The sequence below is a fragment of the Pelodiscus sinensis genome, chromosome 10 (assembly GCF_052426305.1).
Source record: "Pelodiscus sinensis isolate ZL-2025 chromosome 10, ASM5242630v1, whole genome shotgun sequence".
Classification (NCBI taxonomy): domain Eukaryota; kingdom Metazoa; phylum Chordata; order Testudines; family Trionychidae; genus Pelodiscus; species Pelodiscus sinensis.
This window is the reverse complement of record NC_143061.1, coordinates 50,583,629-50,600,441: the sequence shown is the minus strand read 5'-3', so window position 1 is coordinate 50,600,441 and position 16,813 is coordinate 50,583,629. Positions and strand designations below refer to the sequence as shown.

Here is a 16,813-nt window from a genome sequence, read left to right as displayed (position 1 = left end):
ATTTCTTTTGTTAGCCGTAATCTAGGATTTTAAAACTAGGGCAAGTCAGTGGTAACAGACCTTTTGATGGCTGGTTGTCAGTGTCACTTCCTAAAATCCACATTACGATTGATGTTCTTGTTGGCAGTTTCAGCAGAAAGACTAATGGAGAAATGAACCTTAATCAAGGCAAGGTCAGCCCTTCCCTGCTGCTCCGCATTGCTTTAACCTGTTCTGTGAAACAGTTTTGGGATCTAGTGATGTCAATCAGACATCTGTCAAACGTATTCATTTTAAGAGAAGAGCAGAATATCCGTTCTTAGAAATTAAATCTCTGAAAAAATGTCCATTTGAAAACTGCTGTATTGGGGCCAGATTTTAGCTCTGAACGTCTGGTTTTGTGTGTGTATGTGTGTTTCTGCTGATATGTAACACTGGACTTAAATGATTTTTCTGGGAGAAATATCCTTTGAAATAAGTGAGATGCTTAACATAGAAAACTGATTTATATAGTGGAAATATTTGTAGACTCTTATAATGATTGTACTGTAATATAATCTGGTAATGCTTAGGTTGCAGCAAATCAGTAGTTGTATTTTAATATATGCATGATACTGAATGATTTGTATTCCTTCTAGCTTGTTTGATATATTGCGCAATGAAGCTCATGTTATGGAGGGACTTCACAGTTTGGGAATTGAGGGCCTTTCCTTGCATAATGTTCTAAAGCTAAACATCCAGCCATCAGATTCAGACTATGCTGTGGATATCAGAAGCCCTGCTATTTCAGTGAGTACATTTTCTTACAAGAGCCAGGCTGTCTAGCAAAAATCTTATTTGAGTCTGTGGCTTTTAGTTGCACCTTTTTAGCTCATCATACAAGTGCAGTGTCGTTCCTTATTTATATGAATAACTAGAACTTCATAGAAGACAGTCTTCACAGTCGCCACTGCGAAGAAGTTACAATTTAATTGACATGAGGCTCTGTATACTGGATTGTAAACCCTTTGGGATACAGACTGTAGAGATGTATCAGGCTCTGCCTAATAATGGAGTGATGATAAATGAAGAAGCATAATTGGTAAGTAAGTTAATATGAGAGAGATTCTTGCGTTGAGTTAAAGGAAGAGAGAGTGTGAGCAGGTGAGTGGTATATGGCTCTTTAACTTACAGAGAACAAAATGAAGGAAAATGTAGTGGACGGAGGGGAAAATGAGATTAAGGAATCAATAAGGAGAGGAGGGAGATTGAGGATAGTAGAGAGGGATAGCAGGAATTAGGCGAGGGTGAAGCGTGTGTGTAAAAAGGTTTGAATAAGGTGCTAGGGAGAGGGCAGTGCGAGATGAAGTGGTGCACAGCTCACCGTAGAGAGAGGCTTCATGATTGCTCCTTGTAAAAGAAATAACTACAAAATATAAGATATCCAGTAGAGCACAGGAAACGGGGGAAAAAGAAACCCAGTAATCCAGTGCAATATTTTCATGCCTGAAAACAGCTGGTATAGCTGAGGAGAAATCCAGCTTCTGACCAGAATTGCCTACAGGAGCACAACTTGAAAGCAGAATTCTTTTTGACATCTTTGTTGGAAGATATAAATAGAGATTATATAATGCCCCTTTAGATGTGGAATTCTCCAACTTTATTTCTATAGACAGCAAATTCAACTGCATAAAAATCAAATTAGTCAATCACTTACTACTTGTAATTTAAAATAATTTGCTTTCTAACTAAAATGAAGCTGTTAGAGACTCAGATTAGGAGCACTATGTGGACTTAGCCTTTAATAGAAAGGAGAATAAGAAAAATTACTCTCTTTGGAAAAACAAGTTTACCTATTTCATTGCAAAGCAATATAGAAGAGAATCCTCTGGTTTGGAAAACATCTAGATTGCTCACAAGGTATTGGAATATAATTCTGATAAAGTATAAGGACAAAGTACAAGTCCCAAGCTTCCCTCTTCAACTGAGAAAGTGAACTTCAGTATCTTTAAAGACAGTATTTCAGAAACATGACAGTGAGACGGTATTTCTCTTGCTCACCAAGTTAAGAGTCCACAGTGAGAAAGAATAGAAGGATCAAGGGGGAGCACAGATTTTTCTTTCTACTGTAAACAATCAGACTGATTTCCCAACTGTCTTCAGGGTTAGGACAGATCATACATATAGTTTCTAGAAGAATCACCTTGATTGGAAGCTAGCTTCTTGCTGCACAGCTGTGCAGTTCTCCAACTGCTCCAAGCAGCCGGTTCTTGATTTCCTCTCTTATGTTCTAGAACATTTTCCTGGAAATGATCCCAGCTGACTCTTGTTCCTACCCTTAACCCTTGCCTACTAGCTCAGAACTTTAGGGTTTCCTAACCTATCCCTCAGGGCTGTCCTTGAATAAATTTGTAACTTTAAATTTTTTTGCTGAGGCAAGCTCTCCGCATTGTTTACAAATAATCTTGGGCAGAAATGAGATGATGAAATTGTGATCCTGTTTTTTCTTTCTGTTTCAACTGTCTGATGTTAATTTTGCATTTCATTTCTGAGGGTTATCTCAGGTTGCAATAAATTTAAATGGCAACATTTTTAGACAGCTTTCCTCTCTTTCAGGGTAGATGGTGTCATTGCTGGTTTGGTTCATTGTGATCTAACATCAGCTTCAGTTTACTGTTGTAAAGATCTAACCCTTTCAGGCCCTGGAATAAATTAAGTGGTTTAAAGAGCATGTAATTACTCTGTGATCTATAACATCTCAAACATCTTCAGCAATAAAAGAGCAAACTGCTTGAAAACAAACAACTTGAGAGTACTGTGCTTAGCTTCTTCACATTACTGGATTGTCTAAGAAAATAAGATCAGGTGGCGGGAGAGTGGCCAGCTGACACATGCTGTATAATTTCTAAAATGGCAAACAGAAGCATAAGAAACAAGTTAAGGGAGATATTAGCGGCACTGGATATTTAGTAAGGTATTTTTGTTGCAGGAACTTAAAAATGGGAGACAAGCCACAAAAAATTAGAAAAAAGACAGATCATTCATATCTACGATGTGATGAGAAATGGATTGTCCAAAAACCTGCCTCCCAAAAACCAGAATTGATACTGCATTATTTTAATACCTGAGAAATTAGTTAAACACCACTGTGTAGTAAAGACTTTTTGACCTTTGGTTAGGTTATCTCTCTAAAATCAGAAAACTTTGATATACTTTGTGCAGCCCTGTGGAGCATTATTAACTATAGATAACTTTCTTTTAAAGGATCAAAAAATCAAACACTTCTCTACTGTTACTTCACCTCAGGCTGGACCGTCATTGCTTTTCCTTTCACATTATTGTTTATTCCATTGTCATGTCTTTGAGATAAGGTCTTGCAGCACTATAGGAGGGAAAAATGGAAAATATGAGGAGTGAAAATCTGAAATTATGCATGGTATAAGACATGGCAATACTGGGGAAAACTGATTCATAATCTGATTTCTAACAAACCAAATTCAGTTGGTGTTTTTCAGGCCTAATCAGATTTTATTAAACTAAAATGCTTAAATGCAATGCTTGTTTTATTTATTTCAGACTTCTCACTTTAACTAATTGCAAGTTATACTAGTTTAACAAGCAATTATTTATTTTTTTTAGTGGATCAACAACCTTGAAGTTGATAGTAGATACAGTTCCTGGCCTTCCAGTGTGCAGGAATTGCTGCGACCCACCTTTCCTGGAGTAATCAGACAAATTAGGAAAAACTTTCACAACTTTGTAAGTAATAACCCAACTTGAAAAAAGGTGCACATTTTTCAATTTAGGAAATTTAAGCATTGGAACAACTTCCATACACGTGTGATGAATTCTTCATCACTTGAATATTTTAAACTGAGGTTGAATGTTTTTCTAAGAGAGAATCTCAAACTCAACCAAAAATAATGGGTTAGATGTAAGAATTGCTGAGTGAAATGCTAAGTGCCTACATTATGCAAGAGTTCAAACTAGATGATCATAATGACCTCTTATGATCTTAATTATATATTATTATAACAGTGTTTTTCTGTAGATGTGATGAGTGTCACGTTTTTAAATGCCACTTTCATGACTTGCCAATATTTTATGATGGCTAATGAGGTTTCTTGAACTTGCCACATGTAAAAATGTTATACTCATCTAGAGCACCTTGCAGGATGACATTGGGCTGAGACTCAAGAAAATCATGTTCACTTCCCTGCTCTATCATAAACTTCCTTTGTGACTGTAGGAAAATCACTTTGGGTAAAATATTGATGGTATCTCTGCAGTGAAACATGAATAAACAAGTTGTCTTAACCATGAACCAGTGTTTTGGATTTTTTAGTGAAATAAACTAATGTAAAAACCTTTATTTTGTAATTACCCAAAGGTTCTTATAGTGGATCCTTCCCATGAGAGTACAGCAGAATTGCTTAATGTGGCTGAGATGTTCTTCAGCAACCACATCCCACTGAGGTAATGCTACATTTTCATGAGAGGGCATTGGTGTAGCTTTTGTGGATTTTATGATGATTAAAAAGTGTTCATCTTTAGCCACCAGGGATGTTGTAGGAAGTTTCAACTGTTAAAAGTGGCCCAGGAAAGCCAATCCCTCCAACAGAACAAAAGAAAATGGAGAAGGCAAAAAACAGTAGGGGAAAAAGGAGAACAAAATTATCAAAACGTGATTGCCTTGAGGACATGAAAGGATTAGAATAGGAGAGCCCTGGGGAATGTTCTGTAGAGCCCCTGCATTAGTTATTCAAGTCTGCTTATTAACATACCTACAAGAACTCTTGCATAAGATCTTTATAATCATTGGCTGTTCTGTATTATTTGTTATGCAAATAAATAAAATCTTCACTGAGATTTTATCTGCATAACAGGTTCATGTTCTCTTCACAGGATTGGTTTGGTGTTTGTGGTTAATGACTCCGAAGATGTTGATGGGCTACAAGATGCTGGGGTTGCTCTTCTTAGAGCATTTAATTATGTTTCACAAGAAATGGATACTAATTATGCATTCCAGACTGTTATATCTGTAAGTGTTCATGTGCACATTGATGATCTGTTGTACAAGAGAGACTATCTGTGTTAATAGGGTAATAAGAGAAATCTTATTCTGAAAATCTGAGACTCTACTATCTGATGAAGCGCACTTTGTAAAAACCTTTTCTCTTTAAAATTTTGTTGGTAAAAATTTTGCCAACGAAAATGAGGATCAAATAGAATTGACAGCCCTATGCAAGTTTTTGTGTCACCCTCCCTCCCATTCTTTAGTTCTGCCCCAGCATCTCAGTCCTCTCCTGCTATGCCACTTACTGTTGTAGATCTATGGTTTTCTTTAGTAGAGACTGCCACTCCTGCCAGATAATTTTTCCTTTGAAGCTTATGTTGTGCGCTCATATTAACTTAAAATAATAGCAAGGTGGATTTTTTTTAATTGAGTTAAATTGTTAGAGGCCTCAGACTTTTGCTTTTTGTTTTTCCTCAGATTTGTTTTCATACACTAATGATTAGTTGGAAATCAGAGATGATATATAGTACACTAAAATGGAAAAAAAAGGGCAATGCCAGCCTCCTGTAAACAAAAGGTTGTAAGCAAAAACTCTGAAACTATACTACAGAGAAGCATGCCTTTGAGATTTACATGTAAAGCATGCTTTACATGTTTTCTGAAAAGATTTTGAATCACGAGAAATGATTGCCATTCTGGCCGATATTGAGGTTAGGAAATATTTACATGGAGGTATTGCAGGCTAGTTTTCAAGACTAGCAATGTTTATCATTTGGCTTGCATTTATACATAATCTATTATCACATAAATAAGACTCCATAAATATTCTATATTAGAAGTTGGAATATAGCTATTGTGTTTGTGAAAGAAAGGGGAAAAAAATCAGTCATGGCTATAAATATGCATTTGCTTCTCCTTCACAGATATACAACAAAGTAAAAACTGGAGATCAGCTGCAGGTTGAACATGTGGTTAGTGTTCTGGAAAAGCAGTACCCTTATGTAGAAGTGAACAGCATTCTGGGGATTGATTCTGCTTATGATCAAAACAGGAAGGTAAGAAATTTGTGAGATGAAGCATTGTTGTCCTGATGCTCCGCTGGTTTAATATACCATTTACTGAATATGATTTCAGCCAGGATATCGAGCACAGTGGAACTCTCACTTGAAAAACTTGCCAAAGTTTCTCAGAATGAAGCTGCCAAATAATGTTTTCTCTGGTGTAATAGGGCAGAGCTCATTATTACTAATGTGTCCTTCACATGCACAAATGGGGACTGAGGTCATTTTTAATAAACAGGTACTATGAGTATTGGGGATGTTAATGGGGACCTGATTCCGGTTAACCAGTAGGGCAGGGGTGGGCAATAATTTTTGCAGGGGGCCACTTCACGAATTGTGGGTTGTGGTGGCAGGCCGTATCTGCCCCCAAAAGAGCAGGACTGTGGGTGGAAGGGGCGGTTCCCTCTGGCACTGTATGCCCAGGCAGGGGAAGGAGACTTTGTGTACTCCCCCACCTCCAGGCCAATTAGAGTCTTCCCCCCGCCCCACCCCTCCCCGCCAGGGTTACGTGATACCTAGAGGGAACCAGCAGCCGTTTTCAATGGCGATTCCCTCTAGGTGCCTCATGCTCCTGGCAAGGGGAGAAGACTTCACACGCTCCTTTACCCCCAGGCCAATTGGGACCTGCCGGTGGGGAAGTAAGCAAAGTCATTCACTGTTCAAAATGGCTGGTGGTTCCCCTAAGGCACCCCGCACTCTGGTGGGCAGAGGGAGCGGTCAGCCTGCTTTGAGTAGCAAATTACTTCACGCATTCCCCTACCCCCCAGGTCTTGACTGACCCAGGGCATGGCAGGGCAGCCATGGGCAGGATTTCCCTAAAACAAGTAAATGGTATCCGCTAATCACCATAATTGGGATGCCTCTTTTGGCAGATTGGAATGGTGGCTTTCAAAATTCTGAGGCTTAAAGCAGAAGCACTGGGGAAGGCAGTTGCTGTCTAAAACTTTCAAAGGTTGCAGAGATGATGATAAATCAAGCTAGGCCATGAAACTGGGCTGTTCTTTGTATCCCTACTGGACTAGGTGCTTCTGACCCATTCAACTTTTTCCCCTCACAAAAAATACTTAATTACTGGATTTGGATGTTCAAGCAAAGCCCTTTTTATATACAAAAATGTTAGTCTCTGAAAGGGAGGGAGGGAGATATATATATATATATATATATATATATATATATATATATATATATATATATATATATATATATATATGCTGAAAGAATCATTGCAAGAGGTTTTACCTGACTCTGGAGATTGAGACCAGATCTTAAAAATTGCAAGATCTTCTGCTCAAAGGATATCATGTCCTAACTTTTAACCTTGATTAGCCCTGTTGTAAAGGGATGAAAGGAAAAACACTAAGATGGTTTTGGTAAATATCTGCTCTGTCTGACAATGCTGAAAGTATTACATAAAGAAGATCCTGTTTTGGGAGAGGTGCTTGTGACAGTTCTCACACTGTTCAGGCCTGAGAGTACCCCCTTTACTCCAGTGAGAGGGACACTTGTTTGTGCATAACTGGCTGTCAGCTCCTTAAAACCACCAGCCTGCTAGCTGCCCAAATCCCCTGAGCTGTGCCAGCCGTTATTGTGTCTTGCAGGTTAACAGTAGGGTGCACCTCAATCCCCGAACCCCTTTGAACTATTCCCCTGAAGTGTCTAGCCTTTTATACACTGGACACTCAACTGCGTCTGCTGTCCTCAAGGTGACAATGTACACACCAGCTTGAATGATTCAGCTCAGCCATGATACTTAGGGAAAAATCATGTAAGTTTATTATCAGCGGTTCAAGATACCACAGAAAGGATAGTGGAAAGAAGAAGGTTAACTATAAAATAAAACCATGACATGGTTTCTAAAAACTCCATCTCACCCCAAAAGTCATTCACAGCATTTCTGCCAGGGCAGGTTGAGATCGTGTTTTAATTAACAAAATTGCACTTCTGATTACTTCTAAGGCTTTGGATAAAAGGGTGTTTTCCTTGTTCTATCCCACAAAGTGTCTGTACCCCAGAATCAGAGTAACTCCTTGTGCACTGTGCTGCCTCCCTGTTGGTTAGAGACTCTCTCCCCCCCCCCCATTGATTTCATACATAAATTGGGCTGCCATTGTATTGGCTTAGTGTTTAACATGTTGAAAGAGGTGAATATACTGTCTCCATATTTGCCTTGATACAGATTATTGGTGCATATTTTCAGGGTATACACATAATTCCTTGCATAGTATCTGTACACATGTTTCGTAACAGTATTAATGCCTGGCTTTCATTTAAGAACACACATGATACTCATCTGTGAACCAAAATGTACATACCAGTATCAGGATATTCTTGGAACCCCCTTGCCGCGTGGCATTGAGATGTTCTAAGGTCACAGTACTGGATTAGCTTTGGGATTACTAAATATAATAAAAAGGGACCATAAGATGGTTAAATGCAATAGAGAGACATGTTGTCTTTAATGACATATACTTGTTAATGCGTTTTCATAGGAGTGCAAAGAACAGTGTTTTAAAAAGTTTTGCTCTGTCATATATGCCATCATTGTTGAACTGATTTATACATGGACTTCAGAGAGTGCATTCTCTTCTTGTCATTAATTCTACATGAGATTATGGCTCAAGTGCAGATATGGAACCATTTATATGCAGCTTTTAAAACTGCTTTTTTTACCTGCATGCACAGTAAATCATAAATTTTTGGTACTGGTTTAATGGAACAAGTTGATTTATTATTTGGCACTATAAAGAAGTACACTTAATGTTTTTGTTTTGAAATCCTGATGTCTAGATGAGTCTTGAGCACAAGGGGTATTGTAAACTGATGTTTTCTATATTTAATATATCTACAGAATATGTAAATTGTAGTAAAGCTTATAGTACCTTACTTGGAAGAATGTTCAGAGTAGAGTTCATCAGCGTTGTTAAGTGTTACAGTGAAGGCACACAATTCTGTTCAGTAATAAGATAATGTACTTATATATGTTTTTTTCTTTTCATATCAGGAAGGCAGAGGGTACTATGAGCAGACAGGTGTGGGCCCTCTCCCTATTGTGCTGTTTAACGGAATGCCTTTTCAAAAAGAGCAGCTGGATCCTGATGATCTAGAAACCATAACAATGCAAAAAATCTTGGAAACCACCAGCATCTTCCAGAGAGCTGTGTACTTGGTATGTGATGTTTCTAAACTGGGATTTCAAGGGGAATCCTAGCTTTCTGAAAGGCGAAGTTCCTCAAGGCGAGTTCCTTAAAAAAAATCATATAATTGAGTTTCTTAATTCACATGAATAGTTTGTTTTCAAGCAATTTAATAAAAACGTATTTGTAAGAACAGTGGCTTATGCAGCAACTTTTCTTCCATCTTTCTTTCAGGGTGAATTGTCAAGTGATCAAGATGTGGTTGAATACATCATGAACCAGCCTAATGTTGTTCCAAGAATCAACTCAAGGATCTTGATGGCTGACAGAGAGTACCTAGATCTAACTGCCACTAGTAAGGGACATGGTCAATTGCAATAAATAGTTATACAGACAAGATTTATTTACACGAATTGGTATTTCTCAGTGGAATGCACAATTACAAAATGTATTAATAGCAGGAGAGGAGAGATACCAGCCCACTTGGTACTAAGAAGACACGCTGTGTCCATGAATAGCGTAAACATTTATATAGGTTGAACCTCTGTGGTCCAGGACTATCTGGTCCAACAGGCCCATGGATGTTGTGGGACTAGAGTGCCCCAGCAGCAGAGGTTGCCAGAGGCTTGGAGCGGAGCCAGCGAGCGGGGCAGTGGAGCTTTCAGGACACCAGAGCCTGCAGCCAGCATGGGTGCAGGAGGTCCTGCCTCTTCTTCACAGCTTAGCTTTGCTTTATGTTAGCCAAGTTTTGTCCATTGTTAGCTAGGCTTCAGGCCTCACACCAGGCCTCTACTAAATGGGCTTATGTTTTAGGCCTTCATCTTACTACACCCTGGTGGCTGAGAAGAGGAGCCCAGTGGGGAGGCTGGGCTCTACCCCCTTCCAAACTTCCTGTGGTCCAGAAAACTCCCTTGTTTGCGACAGGTCTGGTCCCAAGGGAGCCAGACCAGGGAAGTCCAACCTGTATCTGTGTCAGATTTTTCATAGTAATTCCCCATTCTTCTTCGAGTGATTGGGTGTGTGCGTGTGCTGCATGCACAGTCATTGGAAGACTTTTCCCTAGTGGTACCTATCGGGTTGGCTGTAGTGTCCCCTGTGGTGACGCCTCACTGCCGACCCGACTCCTGTTTCTGTTCCTTTCTGTCAGTGCCGGTCATTGGAGCTTTGACTTCCTGCTTTGCAAGTAGTTCTTCTCTCGAGTTTTGTTCCACAAGTTCTTTGTAATGTAGAGTGTTACTGTTAGTTCATGATAGTTGCTCTGTGGGGGTTTCCCTCTCTGCTTGTTTACTGAAGCCTGTGGGGCATACATTGGCCCCAGGATTTCAAATAAGGCGCTAAATGCAGGAAGCGTATGCCCAGAGGCAACCCGTATGCTGCATGTCTACAGTGCCTTGGAGAAAGCCATCAGCAAGATAAGCGCAGTATCTGCACGGGGTTTAAGCCACAAAGCAAATGAGAACGAGATCAGCGGCTTAAACACCTTCTGATGGAGTTGTCACTTAGGCCTCAACCCCATGACGCAGCTTCAACTTCCTCGGTGCATAGCGCACTGGCTTCAGTGCAGGAGGTTTTGTTACCCACCAGGATAAGCAGTGGGATCGCCAGTCCTAGTCTCCTTTGTACGAGGTGGGTTCCTCGGTGCAGCATTGTTCTCGCTTGCCAGTGCCTAAGAAGAAGAAAAAGATGGATTGGAACTGCTCTCCCTCCAGGAGGTCTGGCAAGATTGCGGAGGCAGCCCTCATGGCACTGAGCCTGCCCAAGCTGGGCATCTCAGCCCAGACACCATTGACTCTGTTATCCAGGGCGTAACCATTAAATCCAGTGTCAGTGGACTCTCTGGAGCCTGTGGTGGTGGAAGACCTTGACCTGCCCTCAACACCACAGACTTTTGAGGCAGCTTGGGACCTCATTGAGCTCATGGCACCAATGCTGTATGAACAGCACCAAGACAATAGATGGTACCAGTGGTAACAGTGGCACCAAACCCCACATTGTGCATAGCACCAACTTCTGGACCTGTCCCAGCGCTGCGGTTAGCTCCTGCTGCATCGATATCTGTAGTGCTACAGGCAACCGCACTGTCAACACCAATGACTGTAGCCAGGGTGCCATATGCGGGTCCCCCCTCAGGACTCCCTTGGTGCTGGGCCCCTTTTCAGTGCCAACGCACCATGGCAAGCCAAGAGCCAGCAAGAGAACTTGGTGAGGCACCATTCACTGTCATTGTTGGGCTCTGCTCCCCTGTGGGCAATGTCGGACTATGCATTGGGTTCTGACACAAAGTCCTTCGTGTCCCAGAATTCTAGGTTCCTCTCTCGCTCGTGGCACCACCCCGGCACTCTTCCCGGCACTGGCACCAAGACTCCTTGGCAGCACAGGTACACTCTTGGCCTCTCATGGCAGGTGCCAATGCAATGGCCCTTTTGGACTCTGTGAGCCTACCACAAGAACCAAGGGCATGAATTGCCTTCTAGGGCAGCTTCCATGGCACTGTTCACTCGGGCACCACCATTGTCCTCCTCTGTGATGCCAGCCTCCCTCTGGTGCCAGACCCACAGGCAACCAGGTGCCGTGGCACCCACACTCATGACGGGCCCCACCAGAGCAATTGCTGGAGGTAGAAATTATGGAGGACCCTGTACGATAATCCTGTACTCCCATTGGTTTGTCATTGTCGTCTCCAGACGAGGCGGTGACAGGCCTCCCCCACGACCTTCTTTGGTGGGTGACTTAAAATCTTAGCCTCCAAGCTGAGGAAGTGGTGGAGGAATCATATCCTGTTGTGGATGTTCTCTCACCAGAGGACCCAGCTCGAGTTGCCCTCCCAATTATCAAGTCCATACGGACAACCAGTAAGGTGCTCTGGCAGACTTGCCTCGATCGCACCCAGGGCCAACGGAGCGGAGACGTGCTACTTTGTGCCGCAGTGGGGTTACAAACACCTGGTACCCTTGTGGTGGACATGATCAGTCTCAAGGAGCGCCGGGGCAGTGGGGCCTGTACCTAAGAATAAGGAAGCTAAGGTGCTGGACTTTTCTGGACAGACAATGTATTTCACTAGAGGTTTTCAGCTCCGTGTTCCCATCCAACAGACACTCCTCAGCAGCTATAACTTTACCTCCTGGAATGTTCTCTCCAAATTTCAGGAGCTACTGTCCACAGAGGCGAGGCAGGAGTTTGTGGCAGAGGTGCAGAAGGAGTGCACAGTTTCCAAGACAGCCCTCTAGGCAGCTCTGGACTCCGCAGACTCGGCTGCCTGTACTGTGGCCATAGGCATTGCTATGTGCCACAGTTCGTAGATTCAGGTTTCTTGTCTCCCACCTGAGGTTCACCACACAATACAAGATCTGCCCTTTGATAGTTCGGACCTCTTTGTGGAGAAAATGGATTCCCACTTACATAGCCTAAAATATTCTAGGGTCATTTTAAAATCTCAAGGGACCAGAAGCCCCCGCTCCTCCCTCCATCCCCAGCACTGGCATTTTAGGCCACAACAGCCCACATGCTGCTTCTCTGGCCCTTCCAGACAAGATCAGGGATGCCACGGGGGCAGGGGTAATACGTGGGGGACCTCTTCACTCCTCTTCCATGCAGTGCCAGGGTGCCTCTCAGGGCTAAGCCTCACTTTTGAGGGTGTGCCTGAACCAGATACTGTCATGGGTCCCTTCCCTCCCTTTGGGAACCAAATGTCCTACTTTTAACATGCCTGGATTCAAATTACCTCAGACTGTTGGGTCCTGAACACAATAGGACTGAGATACTCTGTCTAGTTCTGCTCCCTCCCTTCTCACCAACCCCCTTCCCTGTCCTCCTTCAGCGACTCTTCTCATGAGTAATTCCTCCAGGAACTACATTCACTCCTCATCTTAGGAGCCTTCTCTGTCTCACTTCAGGGACTGAGGGTTTTATTCCTGATACTTCCTAATTCTCAAGGCCAGAGGGGGTCTGTGCCCCATCCTGGCCCTCAGGAACTTAAACACCTTCATAAGAAAGCAGTTTCGCATGGTCTCCCTGGTCTCCATTATACCTTCCCAGATCCAGGGGAGTGGTACGCTGCCCTCAATCTCAAGGACTTGTATCTTCACATTATCCCGGCTCCTGTGTTTTGTAGTGGCAAACAGATATTACCAGTTCATGGTATTGCCCTTTGGTCTGGCTCTGGCACTTCAAGTCTTCACCAAGTGCATGGTGGTGGTGGTGGCAGCATTTCTACAACTGAACTGGGTGCAAGTCTCCCATACTTGAACGACTGTTTGATCCAGGGCAAGTCAAGAGAGCAGGTGCTCCAGCATATGGACTTGGTCAAGGCCACATTTTTCTGTCTGGGCCTAATCCTTAATGTGCCAAAACCCACTCTCATCCTTATGCAAAGAATTAAGTTCATTGGGGCCCTTTTCAGTTCTACTCGGGCAACAGTGTCCATACCCGAGTACCATGGCAGGCCTCACCTCTGTGCGGCAATAATGCCAAATTACAATGGTAGGCAACTGCATGAGGTTTCTTGGGCACACGGCCTCTTGCACTTATGTCCTGTGCCATGCCCACCTATGCCTGTGCCTGCTCCAAGCGTGGCAGGCATCTGTGTTCACATCCTGCAGGGACCTCCTTGACTGCATGGTCACCATGCTGCCGGCAACCCTGCAGTCCCTCGACTGGTGGATGCAGGCCCAGATAGTGTGTGCAGGGGTCCCATTTGTGGGCCCGCAGCTAGAGATCACCCTGGTGACAGACCCCTCAGACTCAGGATGGGGTGCGCATCTGAACATGTGTTCACAGGGCTTCTGGTCTTGCACGGACATGTGTTTGCATAACAATATTCGGGAACCCAGGGCAATCTGGGTTTGTTTGCCAGGTGTTCCTGCTTCACCTGCAAGGCAAATATGTCCTGGTAATGACAGTCAACACCCCAGGGATGTTTTATATTGTTTGATGTGGTGGGCTCACTCCTCTCTCTCCTGTGCCAGGAGGCCATCGTTTTATGAGACCTTTGTATTTCTCATAATACTCCCCTACAAGCATCGTACCTCCCAGGAACACAGAATGACCTTACAGCTTGCCTCAGTCAGTCCTTTTTCTCCTGGGAGCAGACGTGGGTCTCTTCATCTTCCGAGAGTGGGGTCATGTCCAGGTAAACCTGATTGCAACTCACTTGAACAGGAAGTGCCTGCAATTCTGCTTCATTCAGTTCCTGCTGGATGCTTTCCACCTGTCATGGACGGAGCAGCACCTGTACGGTTTCCCCACCCTCCAGAGCCATTGACATCTAGGGTCCTCCTCAAAATTCAACAGGACAAAGCGGTGGTCATGCTGATGGCACCGGCGTGGTCAAAGCACCATTGGTTCACCACACTGCTGTCCCTCTTGGTGGCCAAGCCCAATACGCTCCCCCTGGTTCCCAACCTGTTGACACAGGAGTTTGGCAGGCTGTGCCACCCAAACCTGAGTCACTCCACCTCACAGCATGGAAGCTCCGTGGCTAAATCGCCCCAAACTCCAGTGCTCAGGGCTGCCTATGTAGTCAAATAAAAGAGGTTCCCCCTGTGGTGCCTTGATAAGGTCCCCTCCCCCAGCAGGTAATGGGTCCCTTGATGCTGGACTACCTCCTTCACTTAAAACACCAAGGTCTGGCTGTCTTATCCATCAGAGTACACTTGAAGAGAAACTGATGACATCTCCTTGAAATACTTACGATTTGCTATAGTACAGATTTCAGTGAAACTTTGTACTGTTAAAATACTAAGCAGTATACCCCATACAGAAAGATTATGTAGAATATTAATAGTTACAGATGCACATGTGAGATCTTACCTGAACGGTTTGGGGAGTAGTAACAGTATGGATTTTAAATATTTTTTTTTTTTTTTTGCACAGAGACTTAAGTTGAATGGGACCATACACCTCTGGTTTCAGTTGTACTTTGCAGAGTGTGAATGATACATAGTTTTTGGTGTATATTGTGACAGTGACATTTATTAATATATTAGCCATAAACATTAGACATCAAATATAAAAACATGATGATATTAGGGTAAATGTGCAGCTTAAACATTAGTGAATGTTACTAATTTATTTATTCTAATGATATTGTCAGTTTCTGCACCTAATATTGTATCTTTTTCCTGCAGATAACTTTTTTGTGGATGATTTTGCTAGATTTACTGTCTTGGATTCCAAAGATAAAACAGCAGCTGTAGCCAATAGTATGACCTACTTAACAAAGAAAGGTAATAATCATGATGAAATCTTCTACTGTGTTTGTGCAGCTCCTAATACAGCCATGCCTTGACCCTGGTTGGGACCTCTGGGGCACTATAGTGATATAAATTTTAAAATCAGTCTGCTTACGTGGAGCTTTACAGACTGCAAGCACTTATAGGGAGGAAAGCAATCTTACCTGAAGTGAGGATCTTCTCAGGGAAGGAAATAAAATCAGAGAACTGGTGAGGAGGACGTCAAAGGAAAGACTTCCTTAAGAGCTGGCTTACGGGCTGGAAGAGGTTGAAGCTTGACAGGAAATGGGAGACTGTCAGGCATAGGTAACAGTGTCATAGATGCAAGAACAAAATACAGGACTATGTAGCACTTTAAAGTCTAACAAGATGGTTTATTAGATGATGAGCTTTCATGGGCCAGACCCACTTCCTCAGATTAAATAGTGGAAGAAAATAGTCACAGCCATATATACCAAAGGATACAATTAAAAAAAAAAGTGAACACATATGAAAAGGACAAATCACATTGAAATGTGACTTGTCCTTTTCAAATGTGTTCACTTTTTTTTAATTGTATCCTTTGGTATATATGGCTGTGACTATTTTCTTCCACTATTTGATCTGAGGAAGTGGGTCTGGCCCACAAAAGCTCATCATCTAATAAACCATCTTGTTAGACTTTAAAGTGCTACATAGTCGTGTATTTTGTTTTAGCTACACCAGACTAACACGGCTACATTTCTATCACTATTATAGATGCAAGAGACTGACTGTAAGGTGAAGTGGGAGTAGTAAGGCAGAGAGCAGATTCAGATAAGATTAGGCAGTGAGTTGGTAGATTCTGTCTCTCGGTTCCTGAGCTGTTTAGCAAAGAGAGCCAGTCACTAACATCCTTCTCAGGTACACAGAAATACTTGTCCTCCTTTTTCCCCTGGGTCTGCCTCTTTTTACCCTCCTGAATCAACTGTAGCCTTCTGTGATTGTCTTCTACCACCAAACTCTTCTTGCAGCACCATTGTATTCCTGGTGTACTTACGTTAACATAGATCCAGTCCTGCAAAGCACTGAGCATTCTACTGAAGTCAAATTTTGAAGATGTGCTGACCAGAACTGAACTCAGTATTTCAGGTGAAAACATGCCACTCATTAGAAGAGCAATTAACCCATGAATCTCTCTGCCATATGGTAGTGAGCCAAAGAGCCTAGATTAATATAACATTTGTAACTCTTAAATATACACTACAATTCCAAACTCTCATTTGAAAGTACCTTTTCTGTTATAGTGTGCAGTCTGGATCTGTACAGAAGCAGACATTCCCATGGAGAGGGAATGACAGCATAACTATTTACTAACAAGGTAGATGACCAGTCGACCCTTCACAGCTAGAATTATTTTAGATCTGATCAGCTTCATGTAGAATCCTCTTTTCT

The 16,813-nt window shown here is 42.5% G+C and overlaps 1 protein-coding gene across 4 annotated transcripts in view; it reads left to right on the top strand.

The window, feature by feature from the left end:
* UGGT1 (UDP-glucose glycoprotein glucosyltransferase 1) overlaps positions 1-16,813 on the top strand; it is an 87,227-nt gene that overhangs the window by 28,466 nt on the left and 41,948 nt on the right. For all 4 annotated transcript variants that reach the window (XM_075938349.2, XM_075938348.2, XM_075938346.2 and 1 more), the window contains exons 13-20: positions 618-768; positions 3,598-3,717; positions 4,349-4,434; positions 4,864-4,999; positions 5,899-6,030; positions 9,038-9,202; positions 9,405-9,525; positions 15,296-15,394. In XM_075938349.2, coding sequence (XP_075794464.2) covers positions 618-768; positions 3,598-3,717; positions 4,349-4,434; positions 4,864-4,999; positions 5,899-6,030; positions 9,038-9,202; positions 9,405-9,525; positions 15,296-15,394 — 1,010 coding nt within the window. The remainder of the gene's footprint in view (positions 1-617; positions 769-3,597; positions 3,718-4,348; positions 4,435-4,863; positions 5,000-5,898; positions 6,031-9,037; positions 9,203-9,404; positions 9,526-15,295; positions 15,395-16,813) is intronic.